The 18,347-nt window shown below is 42.7% G+C and overlaps 2 protein-coding genes across 4 annotated transcripts; one reads left to right on the forward strand and one right to left on the reverse strand.

Annotated features, from left to right (window-relative positions):
- Positions 1–572: 572 nt before the first annotated feature.
- LOC115154648 (mycosin-2) lies at positions 573–8,286 on the reverse strand. Of its 2 annotated transcripts, XM_029701095.1 has the most exons (6): positions 7,858–8,286; positions 6,842–6,951; positions 2,271–2,328; positions 2,011–2,043; positions 1,674–1,825; positions 573–1,487 (listed from the first exon to the last, which is right to left on the reverse strand). In XM_029701095.1, exons 3-6 carry the CDS (start codon positions 2,317–2,319, stop codon positions 786–788), a joined length of 936 nt encoding a protein of 311 aa, XP_029556955.1. In that variant the 5' UTR covers positions 2,320–2,328; positions 6,842–6,951; positions 7,858–8,286; the 3' UTR covers positions 573–785. The 2 variants fall into 2 exon arrangements, with proteins under 2 accessions (XP_029556955.1, XP_029556956.1); XM_029701096.1 differs by lacking the exons at positions 6,842–6,951; positions 7,858–8,286 and adding an exon at positions 3,244–6,098.
- On the forward strand, positions 6,544–18,027 carry LOC115154641 (trimethyllysine dioxygenase, mitochondrial). 2 transcript variants are annotated; one of them, XM_029701084.1, is made up of 10 exons: positions 6,544–6,627; positions 8,404–8,511; positions 11,617–11,715; positions 11,900–12,077; positions 14,425–14,601; positions 15,028–15,307; positions 16,179–16,298; positions 16,905–17,141; positions 17,484–17,622; positions 17,796–18,027. In XM_029701084.1, exons 1-10 carry the CDS (start codon positions 6,559–6,561, stop codon positions 17,925–17,927), a joined length of 1,539 nt encoding a protein of 512 aa, XP_029556944.1. In that variant the 5' UTR covers positions 6,544–6,558; the 3' UTR covers positions 17,928–18,027. The 2 variants fall into 2 exon arrangements, with proteins under 2 accessions (XP_029556944.1, XP_029556945.1); XM_029701085.1 differs by lacking the exon at positions 6,544–6,627 and adding an exon at positions 7,403–7,486.
- The last annotated feature ends 320 nt before the right edge of the window (positions 18,028–18,347 follow it).

The raw sequence follows: 18,347 nt of genomic DNA on the forward strand, positions 1-18,347 counted from the left end.
TTGCTTTGTCATTATGGGGTATTGTGTGTAGATTGATGGAGGAAAAAAACGACAAACAATTTTTACAAAATGTGGAAAAAGTGAAGGGGTCTGAATACTTTCCGAATGCACTGTATACACTGAGTGTACAAAACATCAGGAACACCCGCTCTTTCCATGACATAGACTGACCACATGAATCCAGGTGAAAGCTATGATCCTTTATTGATGTCACTTGATAAATCCACTTCAATCAGTGTGGATGAAGGGGAGGAGACAGGTTAAAGAAGGATTTTTAAGCCTTGAGACATGGATTGTGTATGTGTTCCATTCAGAGGGTGAATTGACAAGACAAAAGATTTGAGTGACTTTGAACGGGGTATGGTAGTAGACGCCAGGAACAACGGTTTGAGTGTTTCAAGAACTGCAAAGCTGCTGGGTTTCACGCTCAACAGTTTCCTGTGTGTATCAAAAATGGTATCAAAAGGACATCCAGCCAACACAACTGTGTCTGTGGAACGCTTTCAACACCTCGTAGAGTCCACGCCCCGACAAATGTCCTAATGTTAAGGAAAATAACAGGCACACATACACACATTGAATACAAGATTTTATAAGGCTTGTCTCTAAAACTGAAACCATATTCTCTGATGGAAGTGAAAAAGTGTCATACTTGGGGGGGAATTATGTAAAATAAAAGTTATATGGTTTTGTTCACAGTCCTACCTGTATTTGTTTACTGACCTTCTGTTATAAACTAACACTACTGTTTTATTTGTATGTCCATTTTCTGTTGTTTTAATCATCTACTGGGGGTCAGGGGCTTGGTCAGAATAGCGGTAAGGGTCAAAGAGGTCACGCCGGAAATCACGCAGGTCAAAAGGTGTTTTGGTCTCCTCAGGAGCAACTTCTTCCTTCCCCTCCTTCTCCTCCACAACAACGGGGAGAGTATGGGGTGGTGGTAGTGGCTCAGTCGCCTTGACAGGGCGAGGTGGGTGATCGATCAGGCAGTCAGGGTCCCAGTAAGGGTCACAGTCATACTCCATCCCTTTAATGACGATGGGAGGAGGACGAGGAGGTTTGAGAGACTTCTTAAGAGATCGTGGAGGTGGAGGTGGTGCTTCAACAGCTGGCACCAGAGGTGCTGCAGGAGCTGGCTCCATAGGTACAGCAGGAATGACCACCTTGCCAGTTTGGGGTTTGCAGGCAGGGTTGTAGCGTGGGTCACAGAGGACCGGGATGGCCCCTGCAGGCAGGTAGACGATGTGAGCTTTACAGAGGGGGTCTTTGGGGTTACACAGATACAGGACGTCAGTCTTAGTAAAAGAAAGTGGTGCTGGGGTAGTAGGAGTGGGCTGAGGCAGTGTGGTGGTAGTAGGAGCTGCGGTGGTGGGTGGTGGGGTTATCACACCCAGGGCATTCTGGTAGCGTGAGGCGTCTGGCCCATAGACCTGCTCCAGGTGACGCATCTGCTGATACAGTATTCTGAGCCTGTCAATCTCATACAGCTGGGAGGGATAGAGAGAGATCCACACAGGGTTTGAGAATGAGAGAGGGAGGGAAAGACAAAATAAGTGATCAGGTGGGTTGAGGAATGGGCAGATGACAAGAACCTGTATTAAATTCTGTTTAACATTCATTACAGTGATGAAAAATCTGTTTTAAGTGTCTCATGATATGATCCCTTTACTCACTCCTTCAATATGGCCGATGCTGTTGTAGAATTTGTAGTAGGACTGGAAATCAGGCGTGCCGCGGTGCCACTTGGGATCGACGTTCCGTTTGGGGCGTGACTGAGACGGGAAGCCATGAGCCTGGGCAGAGTCGATGCTGACCTCCCTCACAGCTGCATTTAATGACAGGAATCATGGTGGAAGAGAGGGGGATGGAGAAAAAACATTCAGGAAAAATAATGACACCTTTTTTTCTTGCATGTGCGAACACTCGCACACACATACTCAAGTCAAACATAAATAAAAGATTAGGCTACACAGTAAAACAGCCACATGCCATTGTTGTATTTTCTTTTACCTCTAGCCTTCAGAGGTGTAGCATCCAGCAAACCTGCAGAGAGGGATAAGGGATAGAGAATACAACAGTGTCAGAGGTGTTGAGAGGGGTCTTGCTGCAGAAATATCCGCAGACGCAGAAGTTTCGGAAAACTTTATAACTTTCTATTTCATAAGATCTGTTTGCGTTATCACGTTTGCAATAGAAAGCTATGCCCCTGTTTTATACGCTATATTTAGTTGCCATCTTGGCATACATGTTGGTTTAGAGTGGAAACAGACCTGGGAGTAGGCAACATAGTGTCCCCGTCAGGAGAACCTGAGAAATCATCCTTGCCACCTGGAAAACAAAGACACTCGACTGGTGTAAAATACAGTATGAATTCTATTTTCTTCTGCTTTGATCATAGAACACACAAACAGACACTTGACTGGTGTAAAATACAGTATGAATTCTATTTTCTTCTGCTTTGATCATAGAACACACAAACGGACACTTGACTGGTGTAAAATACAGTATGAATTCTATTTTCTTCTGCTTTGATCATAGAACACACAAACAGACACTTGACTGGTGTAAAATACAGTATGAATTCTATTTTCTTCTGCTTTGATCATAGAACACACAAACGGACACTTGACTGGTGTAAAATACAGTATGAATTCTATTTTCTTCTGCTTTGATCATAGAACACACAAACGGACACTTGACTGGTGTAAAATACAGTATGAATTCTATTCTCTTCTGTTTTGATCATAGAACACTAACACTTGCTGTTCACTTAGTAGCTGTATTGGCACATTGGATGATAAACTGACTAGTTTCTTTCACATTGAAACTACCTACATCAAAATATCCTTTCATTTTTAATCAGACTACACAGAAAGCTTTCAATTTACCACATGAATCAATTCAATCGCCAGTCCACCTTATAATAGATGAATTACATCATACATGACCCTAAACTGACAAGTTACGCCTTGACTGAGCAGCAGTGACATTTTATATAGAATATAAAGATCGTCCCACTTCACTCCAGCAAAGGCTCTGGTGCTCCAGCTTATGTCCACAGCATCAATTAACTCATTTAAAGAAATCCTGTTTTAGATCCACAATCAATCATTGATGCATGCATTCAAACTTCCCCTTATACAATAATGATAAATATATTAATTGAATGAACCTAGTCAGGCCTCTTAACCAGCCTAATGATCAAAGCACACATTATATGAAGCAGATCATTTTCTTACTCGCCTGTACGTGTATCTCTCTTCCCAGTCCAGTGTCAGTTTGAGACAACTTTACAGTTCATAAATACTGAACTCAATGCCACTCATAATTTGGATGCTTTCCATTGGCTATTGACCCCAAGTAACTCCACCCCTTGCACCTCCACCATCCTTTTCTTCTTGAGACGTGGACATGGTTAAAGCGCTCATTAAGCACTATAATAAGTGTGCACCCGAGGGAATTAACGATAAAAGGGAAACTTCAAATGAAATAGGCTTACAACTCGTAAAATCTTGACAGCCAGGCACTCGCTGAGTCCAGAAAGTGTGCATGGGGCGGTAGGGTCCCTTGATGTTTTGGCCTCACTACAGCTGCATTTAGTCCTGTTAGAAATACTCTTCAGAAGAGATACATTGCAGGCTCTCTCTTCATGTCATATGTATACCAATATGGTATTGCATGATGATCATCATCAACTGACACACGTACGCCAAATGAGTTCTAAAAATGTCCCAGTACAGAATACTTGAAACTTTCAACCCCTTTTCAAGTTCACCTCTGTTCAGACATGTGTTGGACTCCAAGGGTGTAATATTAGCAAAATAGCCATTTTCTTGACGAAACCTGCTTGAACAGCAAAATTAACCCCTTCTCTCAAAACAGCTGGGGTTTTCCATTTTAACTTCTGTTACTTGGCAAGACAATAATTAGGTTGGGGGTGTAGGGTTGACTTCTGTTTCAAGTAAATAACGCTGGAAAAGGATATCAAAAGTAGTCTTTACTGCCTTGTCACAGGTTACTAACAAATGACAACACTTTTGTTTCTTTGAGGCAGGTCTACATCACTAAAAGTACACCGAGCATAACCACAGAACAACCTTATAGGTCATCATTAGCAGTTTGCACATTCAAATTCTAGGGCTCTAGAACACTGCCAACTCAAATAGTCTGTATGACATGGATTAGTATAGAATGCTACATACACACAGCAAGCTTCTGCCAAATTGCTGTCAGAACTCATATTACTTTACTATCACCCTAAGAGAGACAAATACATTGTACCTCTGCGATCTTTAAGGCAAATACCAGTACCTTGTCTTCAGGTTCTCCGCCGGGCATTGAGAAAGCCCACAGATAATCACTACCCTCCATGAATCAGACAGATGTGGCAAGGGGCCACATCCTTTAATTCTTCACGTTGAGAACAGTCACTACTATCTAAAAACACCTAAGGAGGAACATTAGGCCTATTTGTACACCTACAGAAATTATTTGTAAAAAAATGTTTTAACATCAATGGAAAAGGGGAACTGAGGAGTGGCAATATGGCTGTAGGGGCCTTCATCTGGGCTGTAGTCGTGGCATAGGCAGAATCAGAGGCCCCCTGAACGGGCTAGAGCCGCACTTTTAAGGAGGCAAAGGGGCGTTTAAACAGGTGTGAGGGGGACAGGGCAGGAATCTGAGAAATGCGCAATAACAGTGGGGAGACCCTGAGAGAAACACACTCACCATAATAATCAAAGAATATCGTGTAGTGATACGGCAGAGAATTATAAACCACTTTCATTGCCAGCCTGTCCTGTCTATCCTCACCCTCTTCAAAGACATACGTTCCAAGGAAAATTAGCAGTTGTGTTTTGGGGCACACATTATGACAACATACCACCATTATATGACTACCATTATATGGCAGAGAGTGGAAATGTCATATTTTATCCTTTAGGAGCACTCATAATACTGCTAAAGGTATTCTTTCCCAGCCATGCATGACACCTCTCCAATGCTCCACATTAGGGATAAAACTATTTTCAATAGTATTTGGGGGTTTTAGGCTGGGTATCTATAAAGAACTTTGTGACAACTGCTGATGTAAAAAGGGCTTTATAAAATACATTTGATTGATGCAGTATAAAAATCTATATGGCATGATGTTCAAAATGTTATTCGTCACTGGCCTTTGCCACAAGTTGGGATGTTGTAGGTAAGAGAGACTGCTATCCTCCTCAAGACCGAGGGGATAGATTGTCATTGCGAATATTTGATTTGTCATCAACTTAATAACAAGTACTATTTTGATTTACTACTTAACACAAAGCTGTATTATTACTATTGCATGATTACAAAATACCTTCAAGCTACAGTAGAGTTCACTTCATTCTTTCCTATTCTACAACAAAACAGAGTCTCAATGCAAGATAGATAGGGTCCAAACAAAGACTTTATTTCTGACTTGTTCATCTAAACATTCACTTCATGTCACATTTCAAATACCTCTCATGTACTGTTTGCCATGTGATCTTACTATCCTCCACTGTACAATCCTTTACAGAAATATGGTTGACATTCTTGCCCTGCCTGTTTCCTGTATGTCACCTCCCATGTGATCTACTCCAGTGGTCGCGCTCTGCCAGTGCTGTCAGACCGAGACAAGTGCAATGCCTCTTAAGATTGCCGGCAATTGCCCAAGACTCCGCCTCTCAACACAAGCCAGTCTTAGTGGCCCCACTTAGAATGTAAAACCACAAGGAAGCATAGCATGTTCCACTAAATTACAATACATTAGAGAAAATTGTGAAACAAAATGACTCCTGGGCTGTTCAGGGAAAGAGACAAGCTGTGTGACTCAGACAGCTATCCTAGTAGCTAAAGGGCCCTATTTGGGTCAAAGATGAGACAGCAAAGGTGCAAGTCGATATTAGGTTTATTTGTGTTGACAAGGGGTCAGGAAGGGTGATCAGTTCCAGTTATAGTCAGTTTTGCATGGGTTTGCACAGCGACTCTGAGGTGCACAGGCTGATCACCCAGCAAAGCTGACCAGAACCAGCAGCAACGTAGTTGGATGTTTTCAAGGGATATAAACCTTTGTGAATTCACATCAGAGACACAGCATCTGGGCTGTGCTTTCGTTATTTGCAGCAACTGCGACCAAGGAATTCCTACCCTCTGGTGGAACAGGATGAGTGGTGCACCCTGTGAGTCAGGAAGTGCTGGTTTTGCAGTAGGTCTGATGAGTTTATCTACCTGCACAAACAGCACTTTTGACACCAATGGGCAAAAACAGCAAGTTCAGTGGATCCCACCATTTATGGGGTGGCAGGCAGCCTAATGGTTAGAGCGTTGGGCCAATAACCGATAGGTTGCTGGATCGAATCTCCGAGCTGACAAAGAAAAGAACCTGTCGTTCTGCCCCTGAACAAGGCAGTTAACCCACTATTCCCCGGTAGGCCGTCATTGTAAAATAAGACTTTATTCTCAACTGACTTGCCTAGTTTAAATTTTTTTTACAGAAACTATGTAATAGGGAAAATACAATGAAGTGGACTTCTTTCTTTCACCAAAATGTTGGATGACCACGTCAGATTTGAGCAGATAGGACATCTGCCTTGTGACAGAAGTGCTCACATTGCGGTAGGTAGGACATAACCATTACCTGCACTGTAAGCACTTTATTACATAGCAGACAAGCTCCCCACAAAGCACATTCTCAGTAAACATTGCAAGACATCAGGGGTCTCAAAACATTAATTTAATGGTATGTAATTAGGGGGTGAAGTGTTAAAAAGATGCAAGCAAAATGTTTATACATAGACTCTTCCATGTTCCCACAGTCCACAACACTCACCCTTACGAATGGTCAGTTTGACCCAATCCTAGGGAATTGAAACTAGGCATTGAGTTGGCAGATACAGTTTGTCCCACTGTCTGAAGACTCCTCCAGGCAAGTTGCAGGTACTGGGAAAATAATATTGCATGTTAATATCTGAATAACAAATCATGAATCCACAATAACAAAAATCCATAAATAACGTAACATTGTAAAACATTCGCGTAGGAATGACCATAGCCTCAACCAAACTAATGGAGGAACTGGTGTGTGTGTGGGGGTTGCAGAGGTTGATTGTAAACAAACGTTTTACCCACGTGACCTTCCCTCCCCCACATAAAATCCACATGAGGACGTCCCTGTAATAGTAAATGTACGCGCTATGCAAAGTTATTAGAGCGCCAATCTACTGCAGAATAGCTAGCTGGCTTCGAGTAAATAGGTTTCAGTGCGCAGTCAATTATTCTCCAAAATACCGAATGTGAAAGTGCACTTCCAAAATGAGCTAATGCACGAGTCATGACACATTTAGCTATTATGACAAATCAAACAGTATAGTTAGGTAAATCTAACTAGATAGACAATCTATCTGGTGATTTAGTTCAGAGCTTCAAACTTTGGGCTCTTTGAGATTTTCATCCTTACAAATGCAGCTAATGAAAGGTAACATTTGTGCCACTTTCTTCAGGGGTCTTTACCCTCCTTCCGAAATCTCTTTGTTGCGTAACTAGCTAGCTAGCTAACGTTAGCAAGCTGGCTAGTGGCTACACACAATCCGGCGTTTCCACACATGAATCATGATTATGACAAGTTCCATAGCGGTAATTGGCGAAAGATTTAACTAATTTACCCAAACAATTTCTGGTTTGATGGTCAAAACAACATTGATGCCAAAATAATCCGAAATAGGCGCGCGCATGTCAAAGGCCATCGACAAAGTAAATCCACGCGTTTTATGTCTCACGCGACAACAAAAAAGGACAACCAATTCATTATATTAGTCTTCAACTAGACTAAAACGCAGACTTCCTTACCGGTTGTGCGGCTCACTTCTTACAAGTCCAAATTCTTTACATAACTATTCACGCAATTTCACCACTCCACCAACAGCCTCTGTTTTTGTAAACAAAGAAGCACATGGCTTCACAGCCATATCTCTTAAACGAAATCAATTTTCCTCCGCTCATCAAATAGTACCGGCACTCCATTTCTCATTTACTGGCTTTTCAGACATGAAAAAAGTAGTTGCGCTAGTGAAACTTCCATCCTATATCAACGAAAGGATACATTATTATTTATTTTTTTTAAAACGAATGTCTTCAAAATGCTGCTTCGGTGTTGCAAAACAGGGCGAGGCAAGCCGCGAGTCCTCAGCGGTCATCCCTGTCCGTGCAAACCGGATGGATGGAGCCTGTGACGCATAGAGTCAATATGTTTAGAAACTCTGTGATACGAGACTTTGATTTTACTTTACCTAGCTATAGTATTTGATAATCTTGGGTAAACATTTATCCCTCACAAAATTAGCCTTTGTAATATCAGCCCTGGGCCTCAAATACATTTTTGTTTCAACATTTCAGAACTCGGACACAAGCTGCATTATGCCAGTCTACCAGAGGGAGGCAGAAGCAAGCACGAGAACTGGGAGACTTACGCCTCGATCACACAGACTGAGTTTTTGCATTCTGGTACACCAGAAGTACATTCATTTCCATACGCCTTGATCACACCGACAGTATTATTGCGTTTTGGTACACCAGTAGTACATTCATTTCCAATGGAACGCTGCGGTTACCTTGCAGCATTGCGTTGCAGAGGCAGTTGCAGTGCATTCTGTGTGGGGCATACGTTGTATTTATCGAACGTATGCATCAAACTGTATGTGTGGAAGGCTTGACAGAAATGGTAGCAAAAGGTGAATGTTGAACTTTTATTGCACACATATCCAGATGATAGGCGTGATCAAGGCGTTAGGTCGCGTACCCTTGCTCAGACGTAGCATGCCTCAACCAATTGTTGCGTGGCACATCATTGACTTAGTCATCGAGTGACAGTTTGATATGTAAAATACCCATCCAGGTGTTGTAACGCCTCAATCACACCGACAGTGTCATTTCATTTTGGTACACCAGAAGTACTTTCATTTCCAATGGAATGTTGTATTTGCCTTCCACCATTGCGTTGCAGTGCATTCTGTGTGGTGCAGTGGCGGTCGGTGCCATTAAATATGAGGGAGGACGATTTTTTTTGCCTCATTTCTATTATAGCATATTGGATGACTGTCATTCATATTCCATTCACCCAGTTTAACATAGTAGCCTAAACCTTACTCAAAATGTCCCTATCCCAATCATGAGGTTGCTTCAACCTAGTCTATGAATTCAACGTAGGTGCACACAGTGACACATGGACAGACGGTGACACATTCAATATTGCCTTGCACACTCTTGCCTGCATCTAGCTGACCTAGGGTGTAATCATTAGTCCAACAGCTGCAAACAAGAGTTTCTATTGGTCAAATTCAGGTGTGTTTATCCCCGTTTTGTTCTGTTTGCTTCCGTTTAAGAAACGTTTTTCATCAGAATCGACAGAATGAATACACCCCTGATCACACGCAAGCAGTTCACTTTCATAGCCACAAACATCTCGCAATATTCCTTCTCACATCAACGCGCTCTTCTCCTCTCACCTCTTCCCTTCGCTTGTGGACTTCAATGCACAACACATCAGCTGTCTGTCACCAGGCGAAAAAAACCTTTTCAAGCCAAACCTTCATATCATAATGGCAGCTTGCTCACCGTATTAGCTAAAGTAATGTCATAGTCAACATAGCTAATAGAACTAATGCATTAGTAAACCCGCTACAATCATGCAGTTTCAGTGTTGAATAGTCATAGTCAGCTAGCTAACATAGCATCCCTCTGTTTGAGCCAGGTTTTTTAGTAGGCTAAACTAGCTAGCTGCATTTGGTAGCTAGCTAAGTAAGTGAAAGAGAAAAACATGAAATATAGCTAGCTCTCTTTCCAATTTTTGAATAAATTGATTTGTTTAAAACTGTTTAACTATTGTCTTTCTCTCTCTTTGAGTCAACTACTCACCACATTTGATGTACTGCAGTGCTAGCTAGCTGTTGCTTATACTTTCAGTACTAGATTCATTCTCTGATCCTTTGATTGGGTGGACAACATGTCAGTTCATGCTGCAAGAGATCTGATAGGTTGAAGGACATCCTCCGGAATTTGTCATAATTACTTTGTAAGTCTATGGAAGGGGGTGAGAACCATGAAGTTCCTAGGTTTTGTATTGAAGTCAATGTACCCAGAGGAGGACGGAAACGACCTGTCCTCCGGCTACACCATGGTGCTACCATACAGACTGCTGTTGAGACTACTGTAGACCTTCATTGCAAAATAGTGTTTTAATCAATTATTTGGTGACATGATTATATTTTGTATAGTTTTATCTAAAAAGGATAACTTTTGAAATGTTTAACTATTTTCATTTTTCTGAAATTCAGTGAGGAGGATGGTCCTCCCCTTCCTCCTCTGAAGAGCCTCCACTGGTGTGGTGCATACGTTGGATTCATCTACTGAACGTATGCGTCAAACTGTATGCGTAGATGGCCTCACAGAAATGGTATCGGAAAGTGAATATTGAACTTTTGTTGCACATATTCAGATGACACTGTGTACCATTTTAAACAAAGCCCCTGTCAATGTGATTGAGGCGTTAGGTCGCGTACCCCTGCTCAGACGTAGCATGCATCAACCAATTGTTGCGTGGCACGTCATTGACTGAGTCATCGAGTGACAGTTTGATATGTAAAATACCCATCCAGGTGTTGTAACGCCTCAATCACACCGACAGTGTCATTTCATTTTGGTGACAGTTTGATATCAAATCAAATCAAATCAAATGTATTTATATAGCCCTTCGTACATCAGCTGAAATCTCAAAGTGCTGTACAGAAACCCAGCCTAAAACCCCAAACAGCAAGCAATGCATGTGAAAGAAGCACGGTGGCTGGGAAAAACTCCCTAGGAAAAACTCCTGAGAAAGGCCAAAAACCTAGGAAGAAACCTAGAGAGGAACCAGGCTATGAGGGGTGGCCAGTCCTCTTCTGGCTGTGCCGGGTGGATATTATAACAGAACATGGTCAAGATGTTAAAATGTTCGTAAATGACCAGCATGGTCAAATAATAATAATCATAGTAATTGTCGAGGGTGCAACAAGCACGTCCGGTGAACAGGTCAGGGTTCCGTAGCCGCAGGCAGAACAGTTGAAACTTGATATAACATATGTGGTTAATTGATATGTAAAATACCCATCCAGGTGTTGTAACGCCTCAATCACACCAAAAGTACTTTAATTTCCAATGGAACGCTGTGTTTGCTTTGCATTGCATTGGCAGTGCGTTCTGTGTGGTGCATACTTTAGATTTATCGAAAGTATGCGTAAAGCTGTATGCGCAGATGGCTTAACAGAAATGGTAGCAGAAGGTGTATGTTGTACATCCAGATGATGCTGCATACCATTTTGCACAAAGACACTGTCGGTGTGATCAAGGTGTAAAATCTGGCATGCGACAGCAACGCCTAGACAGAGGAACGCGACCTCAAACTGTTTTGTCCCTGTTGTATAACCGCTATACTAGCAGTCTTCAGCGTCAGTGTTAGCACGGTATGAGGCCAAAGTTTACAATACTGCAACGCTAGCCAGCAAAAACTATAAACTACTAGGAAAAAATGGAGCAAACTTGTTTAATAATTAATCTCCGCGATTGTCATTGTAGGTGTTCATCGAAGCCGATGAAAGTCCACGAAATCTGAATTACAGCCAAGTCACTGTGCTGCTATCAACAGTTGACTGGAATCCACACGAGATCTGTTCTGTGAGCATTGCATACTCAGATTATCAAATCATACTAGTTGATTTGTTCTCAATCAAAGCAATTAAGTAATTCAGGGAAATTATTATTTGTGCAGGAGACAGTCTGACGTGAATAATCCACATCAACGACTGTATATAATTGTGCATCTGTCCAGTGTTGCACCTAACCAATTTTACATTTACAGATAATGCCTTTGGCTCGGGCGTTTTTCCGTTTACATGGCTATTTGCAACCCATATCGAAAACACAGGCTCCTTTGGTCTCCCGACTCATACGGACCCAGAATGAAGTGAAATATTGGCAGTATACTGCTGCTCCACAGTCGACGAGTTGTCACTGGCAACTTCAGGAAGAATGCCTTGGTGAGTGTCTTGACATTAGTTTTTTTAAATCTGCGTTTCCCTTTACCAAAGGCGATGATTATTTGGTATTTAATTTGCTCTAGCTTCCTATGTGTTTGTTATTGAAGTTCAAGTTGTTCATATCAAATACAATTGTATTCGTCACGTACTTAGTCCACACCTGTTGTTTACGATCAGTGAAACTGTTTACGGGCCCTTCCTAACACGGAAACCAAACCGGCTGCGCGCGAGCACTATCGTGCATACATTTGCTGGTCTCAGATGATCCTGCAGGTGAAGAAGCCAGATGTGGAGGTCCTGGGCTGGCGCGGTTACACATGGTCTGCGGTTGTGAGGCCGGTTGGACGTGCTGCAAATTCTCTAAAATTATGTTGAAGGCGGCTTATGGTAGAGAAATTAACATTAAATGATCTGGCAGAAGTTCTGGTGGACATTCCTGCAGTCACCAGGCTGATTGCACGCTCCCTCAAAACTTGAGACATCTGTGCTTTTGTCACACAACACAATGGCACATTTTAGAGTGGCCTTTAATTGTCCCCAGCACAAGGTGCACCTGTGTAATGATCATTCTGTTTAATCAGCTTCTTAATATGCCACACCTGGCAGGTAGATGGATTGTCTTGGCAAAGGAGAAATTTTCACTAACAGGGATGTAAACAAATGTATACACTACATTTCAGAGAAATAAGGCTTTTTTGAGTATGGAACATTTCTGGGATCTTTTATTTCAGCTCATAAAACATGTGACCAACACTTTACATGTTGCATTTATATTTGTGTTCAGTATAACTAGGAATAAAGTGACATAGTAAACAGTAGCAGCACTATATGTGATGAGTCAAAAAAAGGTTGTTCGAAAAGGGGTCAATGCAGTCGTATGGCTTGAGGGTAGATGCTGTTTAGGGTCCTTTTGGTTCCAGACTTGGTGCATCTCTACCGCTTGTCGTGTGATCGCAAAGAGAACAGCCTATGATGACCTCTATACCAGTGGGTCTGGATGGCATGGAGCTCAGCTACAGTGATGTACTGGGTAGCACCTACCCTCTGTAGCGCCTTGCCAAGTTGTCATACCAAGTGCTGATGCGGCCAGTCAAAATGCTCTCAATGGTGCAGCTGCAGAACCTTTTGAGGATCTGAGAGCCCATGCCAAGTCTTTTCAGCCTGGTGTTACTTGAGAACCAATGTTGGACTTTCAAATCAAAGTTTTTTGTCACGTGCGCCGAATACAACCGGTGTAGACCTTACAGTGAAATGCTTACTTACAGGCTCTAACCAATAGTGCAAAAAAGGTATTAGGTGAACAATGGGTAAGTAAAGAAATAAAAACAACAGTAAAAAGACAGTGAAAAACAGTAGCGAGGTGCGTACAGTAGCAGGCTGTAAAAGTAGTGAGGCTACATACAGGCACCGGTTAGTCAGGCTGATTGAGGTAGTATGTACATGTAGATATGGTTAAAGTGACTATGCATATATGATGAACAGAGAATAGCAGTAGCGTAAAGAGGGGTTGGTGGGTGGCGGGACACAATGCAGATAGCCCGGTTAGCCAATGTGCGGGAGCACTGGTTGGTCGGGCCAATTGAGGTAGTATTTACATGAATGTATAGTTAAAGTGACTGTGCATATATGATAAACAGAGAGTAGCAGCAGTGTAAAAGAGGGGTGGGGGGGGGGGGGGGGTGGCACACAATGCAAATAGTCCGGGTAGTCGTTTGATTACCTGTTCAGGAGTCTTATGGCTTGGGGGTAAAAACTGTTGAGAAGCCTTTTTGTCCTAGACTTGGCACTCCGGTACCGCTTGCCATGCGGTAGTAGAGAGAACAGTCTATGACTGGGGTGGCTGGGGTCTTTGACAATTTTTATGGCCTTCCTCTGACACCGCCTGGTGTAGAGGTCCTGGATGGCAGGCAGCTTAGCCCCAGTGATGTACTGGGCCGTACACACTACCCTCTATAGTGCCTTGCGGTCGGAGGCCGAGCAATTGCCGTACCAGGCAGTGATGCAACCAGTCAGGATGTTGCAGCTGTAGAACCTTTTGAGGATCTCAGGACCCATGCCAAAACTTTTTAGTTTCCTGAGGGGGAATAGGCTTTGTCGTGCCCTCTTCACGACTGTCTTGGTGTGTTTGGACCATTCTAGTTTGTTGGTGATGTGGACACCAAGGAACTTGAAGCTCTCAACCTGCTCCACTACAGCCCCGTCGATGAGAATGAGGGCGTACTCGGTCCAATGTTGGACTTTAATCTGGTACATTGGTTAGAACAGTGTCTGGACCTGACACTTGACTAGGCCAGTTTCCATATTATACGCTAATATTTACTTGTAAATCTAACATTTGAATCTTCAGAGCTCAGCTATGGAGGACTTGTGATGCACTTTGACTATGTGTGGCTACGGGATCATTGCCGCTCTGCCTCCTGCTACAACAGCAAGACCAACCAGAGGAACCTAGATACATCACATGTGGAGCTGAACATATGTCCCACCAACACCAGGGTGGATGATGAGAATCTCTTCCTCACATGTAAGTCTTGGTTTGAAGATTGCTTTTCTCAACTAAGAGAAGCCCACATTGTGAAGTAGCCTGGAACTTGACCACTGCCAAACCTGAGATAGTTACTTCATTGTTCAGGGAGACCTTTGTCTCTTGTAAAAGGCTATAATAACATACTGTAGACAGTGCAGACATTGCTACCATATGATTTATTTTACACTGTAACCATTATATCCCTTACTCTGGGTGCAATCAGTAATTTCATTTGAGGTCGTAAATCTAGGTCTGTTTGATGTCGTCACAAACTCTAAATCCATTGCCAGTCATTTGATGTTTTTTATTTCGGCCCATTTTCTTTTTGGCAGCACTGTGATATATGCACCTATTGCTACTCATCATTCATTTGAACAGTTGAATGTATAATAGAAGGAATTGTCTTTGATTTGTGTACCCCAGGGCCCGATGGTCATGTGACAAAGTACAACCTGAGTTGGCTGGCTCAGAACAGCTATGAGGGACAGAAGCAGAGTGCCATGCAGCCACGCATCATCTGGAACTCAGACATCTATGCCAATGCCAAGGTGTCTTCTGCCAATTGGGACAAGTTTATGACCTGTGATGATGAACTGAAGAAGTTCCTTAGGAACTTTCTGCTGTATGGCATTGCTTTTGTGGAGGGTGTCCCACCAACTGTTGAGGCCACAGAGACGGTTACCCAGAGAGTCAGCCTCGTCAGGTACTGGCCTCTTAGGGAATGAGAAGGGGGTGTTCAGGGGTCTTAAAAATAGCTGCATACCACCCACCACAATACATGCAGACAGAAATGGTTTTAGAATGGGAGATTATTTAATAAGGGTTAGCTTGTTACAATGCTTGTGTTACAAAGCAACAGTGCTTTTTGAATTTTTTTATTTGACCTTTGTTTAACTAGGCAAGTCAGTTAAGAACAAATTCTTATTTACAATGATGGCCTAGGAAAAGTGGGTTAACTGCATTGTTCAGGGGCAGAATGACAGATTTTTAATTTGTCAGCTCGGGGATTCAATCTACCAACCTTTCGGTTACTAGCCCAACGCTCTAACCACTAGGCTACCTGCTACAGGGAAGATGTTGGTTTCCTAAACAACAAGCCCTTGATACTTTTGCCGAGTGAACATGCAAAACAAACTTTTCTCAGCACTTAGAATGGAGTGTGGATTTGTCAAACAGGAGAAGAGAGAGTAGTGGTACTGCCTTCTCATTAATCCACCAGGTTCATTAAGGACTCCATAGGTGGTGTGGTTTTGAAGTTTCCAATGCCTGAACCAGCACACTAATCCCTCTTTATACTAGACTCTAATTTGGGGTGACGAGGAGGGAAGGGAGGGAGGAAGAAATGCATTGCACATGGTTGCCAGATGAGGCCATGTTCTTCTCCTAGTCCAGTAACAATATTTGGTCATCAGAAGTAATCGACCCTCCTTCTGACACCCCAAAGAAACAAAAGATAACTATTTGGAGTAAAGTTGCCATTATAAACCTGTTTGAATTGTTCTTGTATAATGTGGTCGATATTATTTTTGAGACGGCAGACTGTACTTTGTGTTTTCATTCCTGTTTCCTATTAGGGAGACTATGTATGGCAAGATGTGGAACTTCACTTCAGATTTCTCCCGAGGAGACACTGCCTACACCAAACTGGCCCTGGACCGTCACACAGACACCTCATACTTCCAGGAACCTTGTGGGTATGTGTTCAGAAGATGTTCACACATGGACGGGTGTTAATTGTTTGAGTTATCATGGCAGGTCAATTTAGCATGGCAACACACATGCTGATCTCTATCTTGGTTAGGTTGAGATTCCTCTTCAGATGCAGACATGTTAGACATCTATGTAGGTTATTGTGTTAGGTGATTACAATGATGTAGTCCTCTGTAGCTGAGTTGGGAGAGCATGGCGCTTGCTATTCCAGGATAGTGGGTTTGATTCCCGGGACCACCCATACTTTAAAATGTATGCACGCATGACTGTAAGTCACTTAGGATAAAAGCGTCTGCTAAATGGAATATATATTGTTAGTAAAATGGACAGTTGTAACAACAGGTTCAGCATTGTGAAACAGGCCATTCCTTTTGGAAGCTGCAGTTTGACACTGTTTCATTAACTGATAAGATGCAAGCCAGATGCACATTGCTATGCCACAGATTTCTTGAATCTTGATAAAACAAGCTATAGTACACTGTGATAGGCTCCACCTTGGTGTCCCATGACATGACAGGGCAATACGCCATCTACTGGGCATTTCATGACATCATGTGACTTACTTTGATGCCATTGACTTTGATTTACAGGATCCAAGTGTTCCACTGCCTTAAACACGAGGGAACGGGAGGAAGAACACTACTCGTGGATGGATTCTATTCTGCAGACCAAGTGCTCCAGAAGACGCCTGACAACTTTGAGCTGCTAGCACGGGTGCCTATCAAGCATGAGTACATTGAAAATGTCAGCGACCACCGCAACCACATGATAGGCATTGGCCCTGTGCTCAACGTGTATCCCTGGAACAACGAGGTGTACATGATCCGGTCGGTTTTCATTTGAGATGTGAATGTCTCCCTGAATGTCTTGCTTTAAACATATCTTCCAACGTCATTCTAGGCCATACAACCTCTAACCAGTATTTGTTAGCTATTAATTCACAATGTTGTACACATTTGAGAAATGTTACACCCATCAATATGAATTAAGTCCTTTGGGAAGGTTCTTTGTGGAAAGCTCAGGATCTGTTGCTCATAATAAAACTAATAGTGCATACAGCGTAACACTTGTTAATCCAGGGCTAGATCCTTTGAGATCAATGTAATGAATATTTAATCTGATATTGAGGATTAATATGGTGTCACCTCCTGATTGGTTGCCTCTCACAGATACAATAACTACGACCGGGCAGTCATAAACACTATCCCCCATGACGTTGTCAAGCGATGGTATGTGGCTCACAGAGAGTTGACCACAGAGCTGAGGAAGCCAGAGAATGAGTTGTGGGTCAAACTGAAGCCTGGAAAGGTAAGGAAAAAGAGATGCCTTTTCATTGATCTAGCCAGAAAGGATTCATCACTACATGTTGATATAAGAGGGGGGTGGGGACATTCTGAAACCAGGATTGGGTTTCAGGGGATGGGTAAAGTCCTACAAAATCGTACACAAACAATACAGTATGTTCCCTCTTTTTCCGGTAGGTTCTCTTCATTGATAACTGGCGTGTCATGCATGGTCGGGAGTCCTTCACAGGCCTGCGGCAACTGTGTGGCTGCTACCTGACCAGAGACGACGTCTTGAACATTGCCCGCTCCCTGGGTCTGCAGGCCTGAGTGAAGAAGAGTCTCCAACCCTTCCAGCCAAAAGCTGCAGTATTTTGGAGATAAAACCTGCAGCCCTGCTTCTTCAGAATACCATATTATTAAATCAAATCAACAACAAAAAATTCACAGGCGCCGAATACAACAAGCCCTTAACCAACAATGCGGTTCAAGAAATAGAGTTAAGAAAATATTTACTAAATAAAATAAAGTAAAAAAATGCAATCAAAAAGTCAATGTAAATAGTCCGGGTTGCCATTTGATTAATTGTTCAGCAGTCTATGGCTTGGGCGGTAGAAGCTGTTAAGGAGCCTTTTGATCTTAGACTTGGCGTCCCAGTACCGTTTGCCGTGCGGTAGCATAGAGAACAGTCTATGACTTGGGTGACTGGAGTCTTTGACAATTTTTAAGTGTTTAAGTCAAGAACATGGA

Source organism: Salmo trutta, chromosome 19 (assembly GCF_901001165.1).
Source record: "Salmo trutta chromosome 19, fSalTru1.1, whole genome shotgun sequence".
NCBI lineage: Eukaryota > Metazoa > Chordata > Actinopteri > Salmoniformes > Salmonidae > Salmo > Salmo trutta.

Excerpts from the sequence above, each read along its gene's own strand:
- LOC115154641 (XM_029701084.1), top strand. The coding sequence starts at position 6,559 with ATGTTGGATGACCACGTCAGATTTGAGCAGATAGGACATCTGCCTTGT. Across the intron at positions 11,716-11,899 it reads ATCCACACGAGATCTGTTCT|ATAATGCCTTTGGCTCGGGC; the intron begins GTGAGCATTGCA and ends TTACATTTACAG. Across the intron at positions 12,078-14,424 it reads ACTTCAGGAAGAATGCCTTG|AGCTCAGCTATGGAGGACTT; the intron begins GTGAGTGTCTTG and ends TTGAATCTTCAG.
- LOC115154648 (XM_029701095.1), bottom strand. The coding sequence starts at position 2,319 with ATGATTTCTCAGGTTCTCCTGACGGGGACACTATGTTGCCTACTCCCA. Across the intron at positions 2,044-2,270 it reads ACTATGTTGCCTACTCCCAG|GTTTGCTGGATGCTACACCT; the intron begins GTCTGTTTCCAC and ends CCCTCTCTGCAG. Across the intron at positions 1,488-1,673 it reads GCATCGGCCATATTGAAGGA|CTGTATGAGATTGACAGGCT; the intron begins GTGAGTAAAGGG and ends TATCCCTCCCAG.